The sequence below is a fragment of the Artemia franciscana genome, chromosome 17, assembly GCF_032884065.1.
Source record: "Artemia franciscana chromosome 17, ASM3288406v1, whole genome shotgun sequence".
NCBI classification, from domain to species: domain Eukaryota; kingdom Metazoa; phylum Arthropoda; class Branchiopoda; order Anostraca; family Artemiidae; genus Artemia; species Artemia franciscana.
Window position 1 is genome coordinate 8,639,434 of NC_088879.1, and position 21,260 is coordinate 8,660,693.

General features: G+C 34.9%; 1 protein-coding gene across 1 annotated transcript in view; it reads left to right on the forward strand.

Moving 5' to 3' along the window:
* Nucleotides 1–21,260, forward strand: part of LOC136037789 (uncharacterized) — a 54,071-nt gene that overhangs the window by 23,042 nt on the left and 9,769 nt on the right. The window contains exons 4-5 of the mRNA XM_065720621.1: nt 434–561; nt 12,796–13,078. Coding sequence (XP_065576693.1) covers nt 434–561; nt 12,796–13,078 — 411 coding nt within the window. The remainder of the gene's footprint in view (nt 1–433; nt 562–12,795; nt 13,079–21,260) is intronic.

The following is a 21,260-nucleotide window of genomic DNA, read 5'->3' on the forward strand; positions in this document are numbered from 1 at the left end:
GATTACAATCACTCTCCTCAGGGTCAGAGCTGAATCCTGTACGTTATTATGGGGGTAAATTGAACAGATAATGTCACGTCTTATACGCTTGGGAGACAGAGTGTATTGTTTTAGCTTTTTTATTTCTTTCAGAGAACTACACGATAATTGGGCATGGTAGAGTGGTGTCAACAATCTTCTCTATTCAACCTGCCTCCCCCCTTGAGGCTTATTCTCAACACTCCTTCTCGAATTACGCTCTAAACTGTACTTTTGATGCGTTTTCAACCTTCCAGGGTAGAGAACAATCACTCTCCTTAGGGCCAGAGCTGAATCCACCTACACTCATGGATTTCGTACATTATCAGGAAGTGGTTGAGAAAATAGTGAATTGCACCTTTTACGCTTTAGATATAGAGTGTGCCGTCTTACCCTTTTTCTTTTTTTCTTTCAGAGAACTACCCAATAATTGGGCATGGCGGAATGGTGTCAAGAATCTTCTCTATGCGGTCAATGTAGATGGAAGCACAGTATCGTGTCGAATTGTTATGACGGAAATGCTTGGCACCTTATTCATCAATGGTAGGTTCTCCTTTTTATTGCGGCTTTTTTGGTGACGACAAATAGATTGAACCAAATATAAATCCACACACAATGATTTATTGAATTCAAAAAGTTTGAAATATAATTCTTAAAAAGAATAAGAAACATTAATTAAAATATCCTAAAGTAAGCTCTTCGCTCAAACTTGGTGCCAAAACTGACTATTTACTTTAGTTATAGTTTTTAAAACAAGCTCTTTTTTTCCCTTACATTCAAAGAGCCACGTTAAAACCAAAAACTAGCAAAAACTACTCTAAATGGGAGGGATATCGCCCTCTCATCCCCTCACTTATAGCTTACAAGTTGTAACTTGCGCTTTGCTGAGAACTCGCTACTACACAAAAACTCCCAATTGCTAATTACATATGTTTTTATCAACATCTATAAAAAAAGCTGGTTCATTTTTAAACGAAAAGATTTAAAATATGTAATTTTCAGTAAAGAGCTAGCAGGCGCTTCAAAGGTGCGAGTAGGGGGGTGAGGATTGGATGGATCTTCCTGTCTTGGTAGTTTTTTCTTATAAAATATTTTCTTAAATTGTAATGGAGCCGGATGATTTTTTGGCTATTCAAATAATTCCTTGACGTGTCTTGACCAGTGAAAGGAGGGGCCATGTCAGCTTGACTCAGTGCCAATGACCTTAAAGCCTTTTTTCTGGAACTGTATTTACATGAATACATTCTCCTTATTAAGGTCAATACATAGATATTGTATCTAGCCACTAAGCCCTAATCCCCTCGCATTGACACCCAGAAATGGCTTTTACCTACACCGGATATGACGCTAAGATGACTGAGTGAACTAGATTGGTTCTTGTATACTTAAATTAATCAACCTCTGTTTCAAACTGTTCTTTTCAATCGCTTTTCTTTATCAGCTAAGTAGTATTGATAAAGAGCTTAGTAGCTATGTTGTATTTAGCATGATACTTTGAGAAACTAGATGATTTTACATCCATTATTAAGAATTTGAAGACGAAATCTTATTAAAAAGGCTCTAACTAGCCCGTAGTCCAATAAATCCACAACAATTTCAGAGATAGGGCCAAAAACATTTATTTTCTTGCCATGTGGAACTTTTTTTATTCGCTGTCATATTGGCCTATAAAAAGTGTATGTCGAACGAATTATCTATTGAAGGTCCCTTATAAATACCTTACAGCTATCCAGTAGGCTTCTAGCATATTGTCAATTTTTGCTGTATGTACCTCTTTGTTCTAGCGCTGTGACAACGGGCTTAGAAAGTTGATAGCCAGTCATTGCTTGTGTGCTTGGAGTGTGGTAATTCTGTTGAAATTTAGCTTATGCTATAAAAGAAATTGGCCAAAATGTTATTTTTCAATTTTTTTGTAATATCGAGCCACTGATCATCGTCTATTTGAAGATTCGGAAATTACTATTTTGAATTTGTTTTTAAACAATGTTGAGACAGAAAGATAAAGTTTATTAAAGAGGAATTATTTTGAATAATTGTGGCCGATGCTTTGAAGGCGACAAGGGACAAATGGGATAAAAGGGATAAAACTGGATTGGCAGAACAAATTATTTTTTGAAGTCCCTAATAATCACTGCTTTTGTTGCACCGCTCTTTTTAATCCCTTATTTTCATCAGGTAAGTATTGTCTATTGTTGATAATAGGGTGTAGTTTCAGTGGTCTAGACTTGAGAAAATTGCCTTTTCCATCATCATATTTTATGACAAATTGTTTTCTTGGTTTTGGGTGCAGTAAAACTAAACTGCAAAACTATTCCAGTCTGAAAATGTGAAGTCTGACAATTCCAGTCTGAAGGTCATTAACTGCGGTTCCCCTCAGGCCTGGATTTACCAATAGGCCCGTTAGGCCTGGGCTTAAGGGCGAGATAAATTATTACCGGGTGGTTTTTTTCTTTAAAAAAATGGACTGATGTGATTTATCGTCAAAGTGCCAGATGTTCTCCGCTGCCGCGCTGCCTACTCATAGAAAAGTGATTTTAAAACACAGGAATTCCGTGGCTACTTATAAACTGTTAGATGTTTTCGAAGACTGGCTGCTGAGAGTTCAGTATCACCTGCCTCTTTCATTACTTTCAGCTCATCAATTGCGTTCTGTTCATTGTTTCCACTAACCCCGAATTTTCGGGTATTTCCTTAAAATTTCGCAAAAACAGAGCGGCAAAAACGCTTGGGCCTAGAAGTGTCGAAGTTTTAATCCGGCCCTGAGTCCCCTATCTGAAAGAGGTTAATCTAGGAATTGAGCAAATGTATATTAGCTAAGTGCATAGCTTTCATGGGATAAAAAATTCCTAGTATTTATATAGTTTATTTAAATTCATATTTATAGAATTTATATTCGCTTATAGTTGAATAATTTATGAAATTTTATGTTTGGATCATATTATTCCTACAAATTTATATATCATGGTTGCAGCTATAACTGCAACCTTTAAATACGAACAACATTCCATAGTAACCAAAACTTTAAAACTTGTTCTGGAAGAACCGCCAAATGAGAAAAAATTGGCATCTGAAGTTGCTTTTCTGGGGTTCTCTCCGGGTTGCAGCGGGTGCTAGTAACCTAGTAAGAGACGATGACACCCCATAGTAAAAAAAATGAAATAGTCCATAACTCCTAAAACTAGAATCAGATACAAAAAATGAAGTACACTATTACAACCGCCTTGTCCGAAACCCTTATATAGGAAACTTACCGTCGCTTGGCTTGAACAATAAGGGTTGGCAAGAAAAGTGAGGTTGGCAACTGCAACCACAATATTCTATGGCACTGTAGTAGCTTATATTATTATAACATCAGGAATCATCGGATATACCAGAAACCTAGTAAAGAACAAACCACGGTAAATAGTAACTAAAAGTTAAACGTTAAAGAACGTACTGTAGTCCGTAGTAACTGAAGCGCTATAAGAAATCATTATATAGAAGATGATGCAACATACTCATATTTTTAGGTAAGATATTATAACACAAATTTATTTTAATTACTTTCCTTAAGAAACCATCATAGGTAAAAATGTCCCTTTCCAGGAATGGAACTCAGGTCAAGTGGTCGAGAGCCACCTATCCTAATCATTAGACCATATGGATACGTATGAAAAATATGTTTAATGCAACTTATGTTAAAGAACAAAGAATAGTACCTGAATACATAAAAGGTTGATACAGTTTATTATAAATGGGGACTACGTAAGTTTCATCGGATTTAGCTGAAACCTAGTAAAGAACAAACCACGGCGCAGAATGATTTAAGGTTATTTGATAAAAACTTGTATGAATTCTTTAGTTTCATCACCTTGAAACAAGGATCTTTCGTAAGACTTAGGGGTACTTGTCTAATATATAATACACACCCGAGAACTTGTATCGCGAAACTGGCCAAGAAACTGGTCAACCAACTGCTTTATATCTGACAAATAGCTTCTGCTTGGTTGGAAAATACATGCCCCCCTTCCATAATTCCTTGTGGTAGTTTTACCAATTTTGTTACTAAAGTATTTTGATCATATTTTGTTTTATTTCATTAGTATTCACCAAATTTTACTTCTCGAGTGTATATTGTATGATAGACAAGTACCTTCTGAAAACCTAAAAACAAACAAAATGTAATTTACATAAAAATTAATTTATCTTGATGAAAGTAAAGAGCGAAGTTGAAATTTTAAATGGACATTTGGCTCGAATTTTATACAACATATATCTGAAAAAATGTTTCAAATAAACTGACTCATAATATTATGCTATGTTGTTCGCGCATACTAGAATGATTAAGCTGTTGATTGTGTTCCCATTTGGCTGCAATTGTTGACACGCAGAGGGGGAAATCGCTTACATTTGAAGTACCGCTGCTTATTAAGTAATGCTTTTAGAGGATGCTATCAGATAATATTGGAGGCTTGCTCTTAGCGCATCTTTTTATTAATATAGTCTTTTTCATACGTATAACATTTTTCGGGTATTTTCGTGCAAAACAAATCTATAAACTAAAAATGACCATTGTTTTTATTTGAACAGCGGAAACTTGCCATTTCATTACTAAATTGCGATTTTTCGTGACAATTTCAAGCTATTTGACACTCAATGGCTGACAAACAGAATTGTCTAACAAGTATTGCCACACATATGAAATTTTTCATGAATTTTCCAACACAGATGTTCGTTTAAACTAGGATCGATCGTTTAAACTTAATGAAAAAAGTCCCATTAGCGTCTCTTCTGATGACTTCTAGCAATTGAGGCTGGCGTGGGACAATATACCCGTCCCTGATGACACCCTTCTGGCGCACATTATCACACATAAGGGTTTTTCGAGCTTTTTCCCGCAAAAACAAATTTATAAACTCAAAAATTACCATTATTTTTATTTAAACAGCGGAAACTTGCAGTTTCATTACTAGATTGCGATGTTTCGTGGCAATTTAAAGCCTGTGACACTCAATGGCTGAGAAATGGCACCATCTAGCAGGTATTGTCACACATATGATATTTGTCCGGCATTTTCCTGCAAAAATGTTCGTTTACACTAGGATCGATCGTTTAAGCTTAATGAAAAAAATCCCCATTAGCTTTTCTTCTGATGACTCCTAGCAATTGAGCTCAGCGTGGCACAATGTCCCATCCCCGATGACACCCTTCTGGCGCGCATAATCACACCTGAGGGTTTTTAACCTTTTTCCCTCAAAAGTAAATTTATATACTAAAAAAATGAAAACTTTTTATTTAAACTTGTTGCGTGCTGATTTTTGTTCGTGAAACTTGTTGCATGTTGATTTTTTCTCTTCGTGAAACTTTTACGTTGAATTTTCTCTTCATGAAACTGATTTTGTTCCTGGAAATTACTGCTTGCTGATTTTGTTCATGGAATTTGTTGCGTACTGATTTTAATATTGAAACTTAGTTGCTTGCTGATTTTTGTTGCCTGTTGATTTTTTCTTCATGAATCTTGTACTTTGATATTTCTCCTTTGAAATTGATTTTTGTTCATGGAACTTATTGTGTGCTGATTTTTGATCGTGAAAATTGTTACATATTGATTTTTCTCTTCGTGAAACTTGTGCATTGATTTTTCGTCTCTTGAAACTAATTTTGTTCATTGAACTTGTTACGTTCTGACTTTTGTTCATGCAACTTGCTGCAGGCTGATTTTATTTCGTGGAACCTGTTGCGTGCTGATTTTTGTTTGTGAAACTTGTTGCATATTCATTATTCTCATCGTGAAACTTGTACACTGATTTTTTCCTCGTGAAACTGATTTTGTTCATGGAACTTTTTGTGTGCTGGGTTCACATTTCGCGAGACGTGTGCATTGATTTTTCTCCTTTAAGACTAATTTTTTTGTGTGAATTGTTGCGGGAAGATTTTTTTTTTGTGAAACTTGTTGCATGTTCGTTTTTCTCTTCGTGAAACTTGTAAATTGATTTGTAACTAGGCACAATGTTTAATAGCTATGCCCTTGGGAATACCATACTCCCACTGCCTCTGGAGCAAAGAATGTAAACTATGCAGTTTGTCAATTTCTTTACTTGCCGGATTCACCATTGCGAAAGGGGTAATGTTTGATCCCAGTTGTTTCCGAGAAGGCTAAGGATATTGAGGCAATTTATTATGTTGAGGTAAATCAAGACAAACCATATGTATCCAAGCTAGCAAAAAGGCATATCTGTAATATCTTAGGAACGGGAATATATTAACAGTAGGATACTAGTTTCTCATTTTATGACTAAAAAGTGTAAGGTATCAGTCAAATATATGCCCGTGTAAAACCGACTGAGCGAGATAGTAGTGACTCGGATTAATTTTACTTGCAGTTACAGGAACAAATAGACAAGGTCTCAGGTAGAAATATAACGTTTTCATTAGGAGATTTGAACGCCCAGGTCGGTTAGAAATAGGGATAGATGGTATTCTAGCATAGGTAAATTTCGGTATTGGAACAGAAAACAGTGATGACTACAGACTGTTGCAATTTTGTAAATATAACAATCTAGTTGTAATCAATACAGTGTTTGGTCATAAAATGGCCCATTAGTTGGGCCATTAATGTTGGTTATGTTATTGTGAATCAAAGACTGGCAGGGTCAACACAATATACTAGGGTATATAGGATTGTTTTTATCGATATCAGAAATAAAGATTACGATCTAGTAGTGTCTAGGGTTAATTTAACGCTGAAATTTTGTAAGGATAACTCCCATAGGGGAAGCTATAACATTAGTGACTCTGTGATGAGAATTTGAGAGAGACTACCCAGGAATAGCTGAATAGTAAACTGGAGTATTTAAGATTTGACAATGTAGAGGATGGATGGAATGGTTTTAGGAAAAGAATTTGTGAAGTTTCTGATGATGTCTTAGGGAAGAAAGTCGGGAACACAGCTAAGAATAATGGTGAAGATGGTTTGTGTTTATCAGAGAGAAGAAAAGGTTTGTATAAGAATTATTAGATTTAATTATGTGAAAGTAAGAGGAAGGTAAAGAAAATGGAGAAAGCACTAAAAATGAACTAAAAAGGTGTGAACTGGTGACCATGGATAAAATTGTCGAGGATCTGGAATATCCAGCTAGACGGCATAATAGTAAAATTTTGTAGTGACATGCTGATAAATTGAGAAATCTGGACTTTGTCCCAGTTAAAGGTAGGAGCAGGGCCACAATTAGTGATAAGGAAAGAGTTAAAGAGAGATGTTCAGAACTTTTTGAGAATATCCTAAACCAGAACAGAGTTACAGTAAAAGATATAGCGGAAAATGAAAAAGTTTGTGGCACCTTGGATGTAAAGGAAGATTTATTTTTTGAGGTAAAATTAGCGACAATACTAAAAGAATTAAAAATAAGAAGGCCCCATGTACTGATATTGTCGTTAAAGAGTTTCTTAAATCAGTTGGCTATGAGGTTAGAAATAAGTTACTGAAGATAATGAATATGATTTTTGAAAAAGGGATGCCTTGCGATTTTAGAAAAACATTTATTAGACACCTCTATAAAAAAGGGGATAAGAGTGATTGTGGTAATTCTTTAGTCTCTGTACCTAGCAAATTACTTAGTATAATGATACTTTCTAGACTTAAAGATGCTATAGACAAAGTCTTAAAGAGAAGATCAGTATGGTTTTAAGAAGGGTAGAGGATGTGTCGACAAAATGTTCACTCTCAGGTTAATAATTGGTAATTGAAAAGGGTCTGAGTCATCAAACAACTTTAGTTCCTCAATGTTGTAGATTATGCAAGTGTTTGATTCAGCTAATTGAAGAGCATTAACAACCGAAGCATTCTTGCAACCCAAGCTTTACAGAGTCCTAGAATTTCTCATGTGTATAACGACACCCGTATCTGAGTGAATCAAAAGAGGTTTCTTTTCGATATCTGAAATATCTCAGGAGTGGTAGGCTTTGGGGTACCGACTTGAATTTGAGTTTAATCACGCACATTTTCACTGTCATAAACATAATTGAATGCATCAAATTAGTTTATGCTCAACTCCTGTCTTAAGAATCTCCGTAACTAGACCAAACAGAAGACATGGTGGGTTGTGTTGGCTCCAGAAGACGGCTTTGTTGGCTTCTGGTGGCTTGGTACTGCAGTGAGTTGTTAGTAATAGTACTAGTTTATGCTCAGATTGTGTCATAAGAATCTCCGCAACTAGACCTAAAAGAAGATATGAAGGGCGAAGCAAGTGTTATAGAGCCCCAATGTTTATCAAGGGTATAAGGAAACGCTTATTTGAGTAAATCAAGAGGTTATGTGCAACCGAGTTTTCAAAACTCGATATCTGTGATAAAGCGACAGGCTTTGCGGATTCACTTGAATTAAAATTTAACTGCGCACATTTTCACTATCATAAACATAATTAAATGAATAGAATTAATTTATGCTCAGATTGTGTCTCAATAAACTCCATAGCAAGGCCGAAACTAGACATGAAGGCGGGAAAAGCATTATAGACTCCTAGAATTTATCAAGAGTGTATTCCCAGAACGACATGTTTGTTTGAATAAAACGAAAGACGTTATGTGCACTCGAGTTTCCGGAACGGAATTTCTGCAATGTCCTAAGAGGAGCTGGCTAGGGTGGGGGGGGGGAAATAAATTTTAGTCTAGCACTTATTCACTGTCACGAAGCATAATTGAATATTAAACACTATTGGGGATCTTTCCAATAGAATAGTAGTACATTAAAATCAAGCTTAACAGTATACCTTTACATTGAATTTCCTTCAGAGTGCAAGGGTGTTTCTTCACTCCCTCTTCAAATAGCAATGGGTTGAAAACAATAGAATTAACCCTAAGGAACTCTAACACAAAATTTCTTTTTTCATTATTTTAAGTAATCAAAATATTGTCTGTAAGATCCTGCTTGGAAAGATACTTATTCAATAAACTCCTCCTAAAAACCAAAAACTTAAAAAGTGCCTTTTCGTTTCATAGTTAAGAAAACATGGTAACTTTTCTGACAAATTTTAAATCTTAGCCCCCTTCCCCTTCCGCGAAAGTTCACTCTATTTATGCAAAAACAGGTTACACGAAAAGAGGTCAAGGAATAATAATGAAAATTACATCATTAAAACAAGCATTCCAAAGAAATTGATTATTGACGTTTACAGGACTTATCTACGAAAATAAGCTGTTTTTAGAAGTCTTGTATTGTTTTGGTAGAGAAGATCATGAATTCGTCTTTTTTTCTCATATACAAGTATTCCAAACTAATGATCCGAAATTATCAGGAGAAGGCTCCCTAGAAAAAAAGCACTGAAAATTATTATCATTCCTTAATAACAGAATATGTGCTACCACCCAAAAATGGTGTATTAATTTTTTTTTTTATTGCAAATGGAAAAATTAGGCCAAAAGGGTGCTAAAACGCTATTGAATAAAAATTTGAAATAGCCCGAAAATCAAAAAATTGCGCATCGTGGCGCATTTGGTGCAACTTGTTATTATTTGTTATTTATTTTAAAAGGAGAAAATCGAACTGAGTAAGACAGAAACAGAAAAATTTTTTATTCGAACAATAAAGAAATAAAAATTTATCAAGTTACAACATTTAGGCTAGCATTCCTTGTGACATGAGGGATCGAACCTAATCACCCTCGAACAGAAGGCACGGTCATATCCACTGCGCTGTCGCAAAATCATATTCAGTTTGATTTATATAGGAGTCTGTTCACATTCTTTACATTGAAGAGTTATAATGGTTAATGTACAGTCATTTCTTATTTAGCCAACAACAAATTTGAAGTTTTGTTTGTACCAATTGGTAATTCAAAAGAAAAACAAAATCGATAATGCATAATGATATTTTAATGTCACAATTTTTTCTTAGTACGAGTCCCCCCCCAAAATCCTTGATATTCCAGGGCAATATGCATAATTTACTGATTTTTTATTTAACTGGCTCCCAAATTAGTTTTAGGAATCAATGGTTGATTAGACATAATTTCAAAAAGTGATCAAAAAAGCACAAAAATCACCAAGTTTCTGCGAATATTTTGGACTACATCCAAGTATATCTGGGGGAGGTTGAGGGTCAAGAATTTAGCAAAAATTCTTAGGCATCTTCTCTATGCTAGTTACATTTGATTTATTTATCTGTCCTTTTTCCAGTATTTCATCCGGTTTTAGGTACTTAAAGCTTTTTAGATTGCCACAAACAGGCATTGGAATAGTTGAAACATGATTTGAAAAGTCCCAAAACCCCATAATAAAGTTTTTTTAGTACTTCCAAAAGAGCTATTTTTTCTAATTAAACGGTCTTTGTGATTCATGGCTCATTCTTAAAAAAAAAATGGAACGAAATTCGAGCTTTAGCGTAAAGAGCGAGGCAGTGACAAGGGGGAAACCCCCTCATATACGTAATAATTTCTGTTTGTTTCAAGTTTTAATGTTGCTCTTTACTTTAAGTTGAAAAAACTTATTTTTCTCTCACAGAAAAAAGCTTCCTATAATTTTTCCCCAAACCGTAACGGTAATCCAGGGGAACAAAAACAAAGTACAGTTCTCAGGTACATTAATTCTAACACCAACTGCATCACTGTGATTCATTATGCTTATTATTATGTTTATATATTATGTTTTAAATGCAGCTCTTTGCCGATGTTCAGAATTTTTACCCAAATTTTTCAAATCTTGTTGTTGTAGAATTTGTGTCTTCAGTAGTATATAGCAGAATCAGCTATCATAAGTCAATGAAGCTGGGTTTGGAGTAAGAGCAATTATTTTTGTTTTTCCTTTAGAGGGGTCCCTTTCAATTCTGAACTCTCTGAGAATAACCTTCGATTTCCGTAAATAAGGTTAATTAACTAGACAGCTTGAAATCTCATCGATAAATTTGATCTAACCGACGAAAAAATTAGAAAACTGTATAAACGCACGTTTTCTTTATATTTCTCAGAGTTTCTTAAGTTTCTTTGAGCATCTGTTTTTCAAAACTAACACTCAAATAAGGGTTTATTAAGGATTCTTGTTTGGGGGGTGTTGGGTTGTACAAAAAACTTTAGAAAACGAATCAAAAATTAGTTTTATGCATATTTGTTATGTTTCTACGAGTAGGGCAAAACTTTTCGGGTGTGGGGGGGGGGGGTAGGTCTAAACTCCTTAGCCCCCCCATTGATACAGTTTTGCATGTAAGCGGCAACTATGGGATTTTTATTACTTTTCTTTAGCAATATATATTTTGCTATTAGGAAGGGAATGCAATTTCTAATGGCTTTTTCTTAAGAACCTTCTCCTGATAATCTAAGATCATGGGCGTGACACGTTTGCCTAAAAGGGAAAGTACCTACAACAGGGAAGCAAAAAACAACACATAAACGCTCGTGATCAGCCTTCTTAAAACAATATGTCATTTCTTACAATCACATGTTTTTGGAGATAAGTGTTGTATATGTCTACAATGTGGGGGGGGGGAGAGGGTAAAGATTATTTTTGAATTCTTTTGTAGTGGAGGCACAGAAAATGTATTTTCAAAGTCCGGAGGCTGGTGTTTTTTTCATTTTTTTCAAAGAAAATATTTAAAAAGCTATTTATCAAAATCTAGGGTTGACGCCTCTGAGGGAGGTGCTGTTATTTTGCATCTGAACGACGCAATTAATTGTAAAATTGGGAAGTAAAGTAAGAAAAACTTCTTTCATAAAAAATTAAATTAAAGCAAAAGTATAAAAAAACAAATAAATTAATAAAAAGCAAATAAGAATAAACAGGGTAAGGAAACATTTATTTCACTACTACAATTACTACTAACTCACTACACCACCGAGCCACCTGATGCCAACCAACATCCCATTTGTGTCAAACAAACACAAAGTAGAAACAAAAGGGAAAATCTTATAGAGAAAACAATAACTGTAAAATTGGGAATTAAAGTAAGAAAAACTTCTATATATATACATATATATATATATATATATATATATATATATATATATATATATATATATATATATATATATATATATATATATATATATATATAATATATATATATACTAGCTGTTGGGGTGGTGCTTTGGGCCACCCCAACACCTAGTTGGTGGGACACTTCGTGCCCAAACCCCCCAAGCCCCCCCCGCGCGTAAGTTGTTACGTGCCATATTAGTTACGCGCCATTGTAGTTTTGTACCTGTGTCCCACCTGTGAATATATATATATATATATATATATATATATATATATATATATATATATATATATATATATATATATATATATATATATGTTTTTAACTACGTAAAACTTGCGAATATACAACATTCGTTGCTGTCCCATTGTCTGTACATATAAATAGATTGTCAGGTTTACCGACTCTTGAACATGCAACATATAATTGTCCATGGGAAAAACAATCCGTATTCAGATCTATACCTCATTATTCTAATGATTGCCCTTGAGCTTTGTCGATGGTGATTGCTAATCAAACATAGGGCCGAAATATCCTCTGAATTGATTTCCACTGTCTTGAAAAGATTTCCCTATTGTTTCTGCTTTGCGTTTGTTTGTTATGGAAAGGCAGCGTGGTCTTCGTCACTATTTTCCCATTTTTGTCGCTGCTTTTGGATTACTGCGTGCTTTATCATTTCACAAGGTGTGTGAAGTGAACTCTTCTACACTCCTTCAATTGAAAAAATCGGCAAATTTATAAAGTAATTTCATATAGTCTTTAATTTAACTCTTTTCCCGTATTATTGTTAATATTGGAGTATTGTTATGCATTGTTGCTATTTTCTTTTCCAGGTGGGGCAAATGCAGAGACCTGTTCATGCGCTATTAAACACTATCGGCGGTATACAACTGGATCAATTTGTGACTTGACAATACTGTTCAAAAGTAACTTTGTCATACCCCTCCTTCACGCCTGTGGCTGTCGTTTACCTCATCTGAGTTCTCTGCCCCCTGAATTGTTATTGAAAATTGTAGCTAATCTTGACATCAAATCGGCTCTTTGTTTTTCGACCGCGTCGAAACTTTTCTACGGAATTATTCGAGACAACAAGCTTTGGAAGTACTATTTTGCAAGGTAACTAGTAACTTTTTTTGTAACTGTTTTTTAGTAACTATTTTGCAAGGTAACTAGTAACTTTTTTTGTACTATTTTGGAGCGTCAAAAATCCGTAAGTAGTTCTAGTAAAACTAGTAAAAAACTGAAGTAAAAAGTTCTAGTAAAAACTGTAAACAGTTTTAACTAAACAGGCTATAAAAGTTAAACCATGCTTGGGTTGCATATTGTCTTGGTTGATCCATTTTAAGTATCCCTGTATCTTTAAAGTCCTGCCTTAATTGATGCTGGGGCTTTTCTTAATTAGTCAGTGTTCATAAATGATAGAGGTAAATAGAGGCAATTCATGATATTAAGATGAACTTTCAACCAGCCTTTTGAAACATCTTGCATATGGGATTCGTGGACCGTTTATCCATATTCTAAATTTGTGTTTATTGTCTAGGGTTAACCTAGTAAATGGGAAAATGCCTGAGTTATCCTAGTTAATACACGAAATCGCGAAAAGGGAAGAAAACAAGGACAATAAATAGCCAGTGAAAAAATTGAAAAATGATGCAAGTATTTCTTCGCGATTTTATGTTTTATCAAGATTAGCCAGTGTGGTCTCAGAAGTTATTTAGTTATCCCAGTGCATAAGAAAGTTGATAAACCGATATGAATAATCACAGGCCTGGTGCAATACTTCCCAGTTATCAAAGCTTTTGAAAAAAAAAATTCTAAAAAAATTAATTTTACCTAGTTTGACTAAAATAATTTTTTTTTTACCATACGTTACTTCATATTTAGATCAGATTATTCCCCTGTACAAGCAATTGCAGCCCTCCTGCTTAAAATTAATGATTCACTGAACAGTGGTAATCACGTATCATACATATTTTACCGTAAAAAAAAATTTCGATACTCTAAATCCTTCTTTTTTGTTTTAAAAAATGAATAATTCAGACACTAGTGGAAAAGCACTTGATTTATTAATATCATTAATAAAAATCGCGAATTCAAAGCAGAAGTTCAAGATCATTTGTCCCAGCATAATTTTCTGGATGATATTGGGGCGCCCTTGTTGTCCATTATCTATCAAATCTTCTTGGGCTTGGCATATCTTGCATTCGGTATTTTACAGGTAAATGAATATTTAAACGTTAAACGACATGACTCTTTTTTCGGATATCGTAAAATAGTCGCCAGCGTGCTTCAGTTGGTGCAATGGTGCAAGCATTCACAGAAACAGATCAGTTTCCTTTAGTATACCTTTGCGACACTGTATGGCTTATTTTTCACTTGAAAGGTAAAATCAGCTCCACATAGGTGTCTGCTTCATTTTACGCTTTACCGAACCTATACTGCCAGCATATTCGACATTGATGTGATATTGAAACTTTCTGAGCATATGATGATTATATGTGGCGAAATGACGATTATCACGAGTAACTCGGCGTTATTAGAATCTCTTCGAAAAACAGCTCGGTTATGTAAAGATTCTTCTTCATTTGTTTCTTTGAGATGTTCTTTGTTTCTTTGTTTGATTGGTCTATTTATTTCGTCTAATTTGAGATTCTAACGACGCTGATTCTTTGGTTTTTCATCATTCGCTAGATCTGTAACTGAGTTGTATTGCATTGGAAAACCGACACTCCAATTTTCTTTTTTTAGTGATCATACAACTCGAGCTTGGATTTAACTCCTCATGTGTTTTATGAATCATCCGCTTTAAGACCTCTCTTAGTAAAGGTTTGTCGGTATTTAGAATTTCAGCCGGAATAACATCATTAATTTCGACCAGATTACGGATTTGACCTAAAGGTATTCTTGATTCGAATCTAATGATTACGGATCCATATCATTATCAATAGCAAATGCATATGTCGTAGTCCACATTTTTTTTTTAAATTCAATGTTATATGCATATGCTGCAACCTTTCGAAATATCTGCCTTTTATCACTGTCCATTATTATTTCCTCAAATTAATCAGAAATCAAATTAATCAATTCAATTTCAATTCAATTCAAATTCATTTTATTTAAAAAACATGCGACGGACAGAGCCGATTATTAGTTTTTATTGTCATACACACACAAAAATTCGTCGACAAGTCAAAATTAACATTCACAAAATTATAATATATACAATTAACAATAATAATTGTCACGTACACACGAAAATAAGTCAACAAGTATACACAAAATTATAATATATACAATTAACAACAATAATCCAGATTAAAAAGTCGACCCAGCATTAAACAACTTAACAAACGAGGGCACAAAACTAAGCTCATAACGAGCATGTGACACAGTCACAGGTTGAAGTTTCGGTACAGGCTCTGCAACGGCCCTGAGTGGCCTTACCCGTGCCGGTTGATGTTGGGGAGGGAGGATATTTCGGTGTATAGGGCTGAACAAAATTTTATTGCGAAAGGATAGGGCTAGTTTTAAACGACGAGATTGAAGGGTTTGAAGTTGAAACTGATTAAGGAGGGATATGTACGGTATTTTTGGGGCTTTTGAGATTACTAGGAGGGCACGGTATTGCACCCTCTCAACCCGGTCCGACTGTTCCCTAGTCAGCCTGAAATGCCATACAGGGCAACAGTATTCAAGTGTGGAACGTATAAAAGAGAAATAGATGCGTAGGAGGTGTGGTGCAGGGATTCCATGGTGAGCCAACAACTTCAGAGACCTGATGGCCAAATTAGCTTTTTTTAACATGCCATCAACATGTTTATTCCACTTCAGATCCGAAGTGATATGAACGCCGAGCAGTTTAACTTCGGTCACGTGACTGGCGCTGGGAATAGGTGGTTTAAAAACTGGCGCAGATTTTAAAAAAGAAAATGTTGAAATTAAAGATTTATCAAAGTTGACAGTCATTTTGTCCACCTTTGCCTCTTGACATATATATAGATTAATGAACCTGCTCTGCTTGGTAGGTTTTTTTGACAACATTCAATGAGCGACAGATCGTCGACATACTTTCAGCGGTCATCCAGTGTTGTTGCCAAATCATTTATTATGACAAGAAACAAAAGTGGTCCCAAGAGGGTACCTTGGGGAACTCCACAAAAAATGGGCAGTGGGTCGGAGTAGGTGGACTTATATTTTGTCCGTTGACATCTACCAGAAAGAAAACTAGCAATTAAACGCACAAGGAATGAATGTACACCTAGTCCAAGAAGTTTTTTTTTACAAGAATATTGTGGCAAATTAAATCAAAAGCTTTTCTTAGATCTATTGCAATAAGATTAATCCAAGAATCTGGTTCATCGAGTTTTTGCAAAATACTGTCAATTATACTTACTAAGTAATGAGATGTAGATGTGTTCGGCATATTTCCAAACTGCCTTGGATCAATTTTGTTCAGAATACGGTCTTTCAGCCATGCTGCAACAAAACTTTCATACACTTTGCTAAAAATGGGTGTCATAGTGATCGGTCGGACACCCGAAAAATCATTGGGCGCAGCTTTTTTGGTATTGGTGTAATGAACCCATTTTTCCAAATTGATGGATACTCACCTGTTTTTGTCACTTGATTAAAAAGGAGTGTGAGGGGGCCACTAAGATAATCTGGAAATGCTTTGATGAGATCAACGGGAATATCTAAAGGGGTAATGCTTGTTCTTTTAAGCCTTTTTAATTTGAAAAACACCTGGGACTATGATATCAAAGGGAAATCAAAAGACTCAGGAGGAGGGGTGGGTATTTCCACGCTCAGCAAAGGCGGGAGAGATTGCACAATGTTACCCAGATGTTTATTAAGGGAGTTGGCTGTTACGACGTCATCTTCATCAATGCCAAAGTCGACTCCTTTTTCCACCTTGCCCGTCAACCTTTTGATTTGGTTGTACCATTGGCTTGGTTTGGATTCAAACAGATGATTAACTTTACGTTTTACATATTTGTTCGCGTGTTTTCGAGTGACTTTTCTTAGCTTGTTTTTCAACCTGTTGGCTTGTTGGGTATTACCATGACGGAAAAGCCATCTCTTTTCCATTACCATTTTCTTAACTTCTTGTGTAATATATGGTCGATCTGACGAGAAACGTTTGGTTGACTTCTCAGGAAAACAGGCCTTGTAATTTCGAAGCAAAGTTTCTTGGAAAATAGTAGCTTTTTCGTTGCTACTTTTAGCATCTTGAATTTTTTCCCATTTCTCGCAACTTAACCATTGGCCAAAAGTCAGAAGTCCCTCATTTGTGATTGGTCGACTGATAGTTACAGTTGTAGTGTAATCGATTTTAATGGAATAGGTGGGGTTAAGTTCAAGAGAAAAGTGGTAACTTCCTCCAATTGGAGCCCCGGTCGTAGGTATGTTGTAAAATTCGTGCATATTTGTGGAAATTCGGTCAAGGGTGGTGCCACCTTTGGTAGTGGGAAAATTGACGAGCTGCTTCAGGCCGATTCTGGCGTCCAGGTGATGGAGCTTTAATTTATTGGCATCGCGCATCATGAAAATTCCACATAATGGGTATTTGCCCAAAACAAAATCCGAACTGTGTTAAGATATAATACATGCCGCTTCTTTAGTTTCGGGACAATCATCTATGTAAGTCATAGTTGTGAAGAAATCTAGGGGTACAAGGCGACGAAGAATAACGAAGGCATCTTCGAAAGTACTTTTTTGCCAACGACTGCATTCTGTTTCAAAGCTAAGTCGTGTAGAAGTTGTGTTACAGCTACGTAGTTTTCAGCCCTAATTGTTTTCTGGTTCAATTTTAACCATTGGATGCAATCACGCTCAACACCAATATCTGCACTGACAAGATATTATTGAAAAAGTCGTCCGCGGACCTGTAAAATGTGTATTTTTTCCAAATTTAAGGCTATAAACAAACTTTCTCAGACTAATGACCTATTACATTGTTTTAAATGCCGGGAAATCCAAGGATGTCAATTTTTTTCAAAAAGAATATAAAGCTTTTTTCGAGAAAAAATTATGAATACATTCATAAATACACGATTATTGCTCGTGAAAAGACATAAGATAAAGCTGTAAGAATTCTTGACACTTTCCTTCATCGCCCTGGAGGACTCCAAATTTTCCAGAAACAGAAACTCTCTTCTTGTTTCTTAATATCTTAAACCTTAGTCAGCTTAAAGATTTACGGTTAACACTTCGGCATTATGATGCCCATCTCCAGAAAATTACTTATATGATTCATATGTTCTTGCTCGCTCGCTCCTACTTCGGCTTGTCTTGAAACATACCGACTCCCCTCAGTAAAGGGTAAAAGAGCTAGATTTTTAATGATATTTCAAATCCATTTCACTGCAAATATGCTTAAATTAAATAATAGATCTAAAAATCTGGATAGCCGACTTCTTTTAAGGAAAAAGTTAAAGAAATATATATCACTTACTCTTGATGAAAGGTAATTCTTATTCTATTTATTTTTTTTGTATTATATATTATGAATTTTCCGTGCCAGCGTAGCAACTCTTGTCCTTCTCCTGCTCTAAGTTGTCATACTTTTTACTTTTTGTTCTTTCTTTCTTCTTTGCTTTACTTTAATTATGCCTTTTGGTGTATTCGTTTCGTTTCAAAAATTCATTTTGATATTAGGCTGTTAGGTAACTATTAGGTATTTATTTAGGTAATTTATTCGGTTATTTATTTTGAGGTCGATTCGATCTTAGTTCTCTGTTGGCTATTAAATAAAAAGAATCAAGTTTTGTTTTAACTGAAAGTAAGGAGCAACATTAAAACTCAAAACGAACAGAAATTATTCCGTATGTGACGTGTTGCCCCCTCCTCAATACTTTGCTATTTACGCTAAAGCTGTTAGCACTTTTAAAAAAGCTTCCCATTCTAATTAAACAGCCCCTGTGTTTCAGTTAACGTGCAAAAAAATTGGGACAGACAGTCAAACTTTAGCGTAAAGAGCAAGGTATGGAGGAGAGGGCAGCTCTTCATATATGAAATAATTTCTACTCATTGGGAGTTTTAATGTTGCTCCTTACTTTCAATTAAAAAAACTTGTTTTTTATTTAATTTCTGTTCGTTTTTCAAATAATGCAGGGAAATCTGGCTCAAGCTCAATTAAATATACCCCCCCCCCCCCGTCACAGAAAACTCCTCCGTGAAAATTTCATCTAACGTAAATTACAACCCACCGTCAAGTTCCCTATAGACAGTTCAATCCTTGCTGAAACCCCCCCCCACCTCCCCGTAAAATTTCTTGCGGACGATTCAGCCTGAAAAATCATCCTTAGCATGCTTTCATTTGAAAAAGATTTTAATCTATAGTAGGTTTCTCGATCACTCCAGAAATGCCCACAACCGTAGAAATTTTCTGGAAATTAAAACACACGGAAAATAGCCCCCGAATAATTCCCCTGAAACATCTTCACGTGCAAAACTGAGTTAGAAAAGATAATGTTAGACAATTAACAAGAAATTCGTATAGGAACTCTGTCAAATTCTCCCAGTGTACGATTTCCCCTGGAATTTTTACCCCCCCCCTCCTTCCTGGAAATTTCCCTTCCCAAGAAGATTCTCCCAGTGGAGCTCAACCCCAAGCACGAAATACCTCCCCCCTCGAAAAGTGTCTGTATACTTCCCAATAACAAATACTTAAGTTAAACAGTGAACCCCCCACAGACTGTGGGGGGTCATTTTACCCCTAAAGACATAGTTATTTGATTTTTCAACTATACTGAACAAAATGGCTATTTCAAAATTTTTATCAGATAGCTTTGGGAAATAAATGGGCGTGGAAGGGGGACCAGTTACTCCCCAATCTTTTTTGTCATTTAAAAAGGGCACGTGAACTTTTAATTTGCGTTAGAATGCGCCATTTGCCGATCTTCTAGGATCATAATACGATCACCCCTGGAAAAAGAAAGAAAGAAACACGCGTCCGTGATCTGTCATCTGGCAGAAATAGAAAAATTCAATATTTCTGTATATAGGAGCTTGAAACTTGTACAGTAATGTTATCGGGTACACTGAATCTAATGATGTGATTTCCATCAGTATTCCTTGAATTTTTGGGGGTGGTGTTTCCCCCCATTTCAAAAATCAAGTAAATTTGCTCGGGCTCGTAACTTTTGATGGGTTGCACTAAACTTGATGAATCTTATATATTTCGAACTATTGAGCCGAATCAGCCGAGTCGCTTTTTACTTAGAGTTCGCCACTACGAACTGTTTGAATTTTGATGCTGGTTTGTTTGTCTATATTTGTGGTAAATGATAATCTTCAATCTTTGTCTATATTTGTGGTAAATGATAATCTTCAATCTTGGACATCTTTATTGCAACCCCCATTTTAACTAATAATGCTGTCTAGGTAAATGAAGCTGTTCCCTTGATCGATCTTTTCGTTACAGGGGGCAAAAATTAATTGCAAGGTTGAACAAAAAATGTAAAAAAAAAACAACACACACATATATATATATATATATATATATATATATATATATTATTATATATATATACATATATATATATATATATATATATATATATATATATATATATATATATATATATATATATATATATATATATATATATATATATATATATATATATATATATATATATATATATATATATATTGGATGTTTAAAATTGGACTTTGGAAGCATAAGAAATTAGAAAAATCTGAGATAACGAATTTCTTTATTTAAAAATCGGAAGTTTTTTTTACATAATATGGAAATAATTGTTTTTTAATTTTTAAATTTATGTGGAGGTAAAATAAATCTTTATTTTACTTTTTAAGAACTGTTTCCTCCTGGCACTTGCTAGTGTAACTCAGCACAGTACAATTTTACAGGGAATCAAAGAGTGGGCAATTTGATGCAAAAAATTCTATTTTTATATTTTATAAATATATTATAACAATATTAATTAAAAAGAAACTTTTTTGTATTAAAATTTTTCAAAAAACCCTTAGCCTCATTAGTAGTAGTATAGCAGTACTGATGGTATTAACATCAGTAGTAGTAGTAGCATGTAAGGAGTGTGTTTTGATTTAGTTCAACTTTCTCCTCAATATATCCTGCAGTGTACATCTTCATAGCTTTTAGTTTAAGAGTAGCAGTAGCAGCAGGCTTAGTAATAGCCCTAGCAGTGTATGCACTTTAACTTTTGGTCACTTGAATATCCACCTTGTCATATCATGTAAGTTTCTACTTACCTTCCTAAGACATTCCTGAGATACTCCTGATACGCCCTTCTGACAATCTTCATGCCAA